Source organism: Mandrillus leucophaeus, unplaced genomic scaffold, assembly GCF_000951045.1.
Source record: "Mandrillus leucophaeus isolate KB7577 unplaced genomic scaffold, Mleu.le_1.0 Scaffold46, whole genome shotgun sequence".
NCBI lineage: Eukaryota > Metazoa > Chordata > Mammalia > Primates > Cercopithecidae > Mandrillus > Mandrillus leucophaeus.
The window spans coordinates 1,231,779-1,233,716 of record NW_012104920.1 but is presented as its reverse complement, the minus strand read 5'-3'; the positions used below and the strand labels follow the sequence as shown (position 1 = coordinate 1,233,716).

At 45.2% G+C, this 1,938-nt stretch overlaps 1 protein-coding gene across 1 annotated transcript in view; it reads right to left on the bottom strand.

Moving 5' to 3' along the window:
• FXR2 (fragile X mental retardation, autosomal homolog 2) overlaps positions 1-1,938 on the bottom strand; it is a 31,001-nt gene that overhangs the window by 16,008 nt on the left and 13,055 nt on the right. The window contains exon 7 of the mRNA XM_011994551.1: positions 1,045-1,161. Within this exon, the coding sequence (XP_011849941.1) occupies positions 1,045-1,161 (117 nt within the window). The remainder of the gene's footprint in view (positions 1-1,044; positions 1,162-1,938) is intronic.

The following is a 1,938-nucleotide window of genomic DNA, read 5'->3' as shown; positions in this document are numbered from 1 at the left end:
CATGCCTGTAACCTCAGCTACTCAGGAGGCTGAGGCAGCAGAATGGCTTGAACCCAGGAGGTGGAAGTTGCAGCGAGCCAAAGTTGTGCCATTGCACTCCAGTCTGGGCAACAAGAGAGAAACTCCCTATTGAAAAAAAAAAACAAAAAAGAATAAAAGAAATGTTCTAGTTTACCTATTAAGTTGTGAGAATGAACAAACAGAAAAAATATTTTAAATATAAAATTTAAAAAAAGAAACACTCTAGCCTACCGACCTCACTGGCACAGATGAAGATAAATCTCAGTGTAATGAAATTATTTGCCAAAAGACAATTATTTGACAAGACTTAGTATTCCAAGTCCAGTGGTATGCCCAGTGTCCAAATGATTCTCAAATATATCCTGCAAAGTCATTTGGTTTCCACAGGTGATTTGGGGGTGTTGGTGGAGGTAAAAGTCATGTCCACTTTCCACTTTTAGACAGAGCTGCTCTGACTATTTTATGCATTGTGGTTCCAAGTAACATTTAACTTCATCAAAAAGGGTGCCATCGGCTAGGTGTGGTGGCTCACGCCTGTAATCCCAGCACTTTGGGAGGCCGAGATGGGTGGATCACATGAGGTCAGGAGTTCGAGACCAGTTTGGGCAACATGGCAAAATCCCATCTCCACTAATCATACAAAACTTAGCCGGGTGTGGTGGTGCATGCCTGTAATCCCAGCTACTCAGAAGGCTGAGGCATGAGAATTGCTTAAACACAGGAGGTGGGGGTTGCAGTGAGCCGAGATCATGTCACTGCATTCCAGCCTAGGTGACAGAGCGAGACTCTGTCTCAAAAAAATAAAAAAAAATTGGTTAAAAGAAATCTGATAATAATTGTACTATACCATGATAGAGCTCTGTCATCTGGAGGAGTCTGAGATAAAATAATAGCTGAACCAGGTTTAATTGCCCAGAAAAAGCCTTAGTCTTTGTTCTGTAAACATAAGAGCATGGATGGAGGACAGGGTAGGAAGGGAGGAAGACAATATCTTCAGCAGGAGGAAAAGGAGCTAAAAGTTACCTCTAGGTGCTTGGTAGCTTCTTCATTTCGGGACATAAGTAGCAGTTTGGTGCGCAGGCTTCGGAAATGCATATCACCCAGCAGAGATGCTCGCTTCACAGGGGCTTCTGTGGTTGACTGTGAGGAAACCGGTGGGAAAGTCATTAAAACTGGCTTGGAATAAACACTGAGGGAGAGCCAGGGACTAGAAATCAGGATGCCTAAATCCCGGGAAAAAGGTTGAGAAATGAAGCTAGCAGGCTGGGCGCGGTGGCTCATGCCTGTAATCCCAGCACTTTGGGAGGCCGAGGCAGGAGGATCACGAGGTCAGGAGTTCGAGACCAGACTGGCCAAGAGGGTGAGACCCTGTATCTACTAAAAATACAAAAATTAGCCAGGCGTGGTGGTGCACGCCTATAATTCCAGCTACTCCAGAGGCTGAGGCAGTAGAATCGCTTGAACCCAGGAGTCACAGGTTGCAGTGAGTCGAGACTGCGCCACTGCATTCTAGCCTGGTGACAGAGCAATACTCCATCTCCAAAAAAAAAAAGAAATGATGCTAGGAAGGAGGAGACTCACTGTCAGTCCCACAAAGGCTGACTATCCGGGTACTGAAGGACAATGGTTTAGAGAGAAAGCAAAGAGCAAGCATAAGGTGAGAGCTACATACTCTATTTCTGAAAGTCCAAGTATCAAGAGAGGGTCTCCAACCCAGATGGCAACATGATTATCGGGTTTAAAAAAAAAAGGTCAGAGGCTGCGCATGGTAGCTCATGCCTGTAATCCCAGCACTTTGAGAGGCTGAGGTGGGCGGATCATGAGGTCAGGAGTTCAAGACCAGCCTGATCAATATGGTGAAACCTTGTTTCTACTAAAAATACAAAAATTAGCTGGGCATGTTAGGTGCGGTAGCTT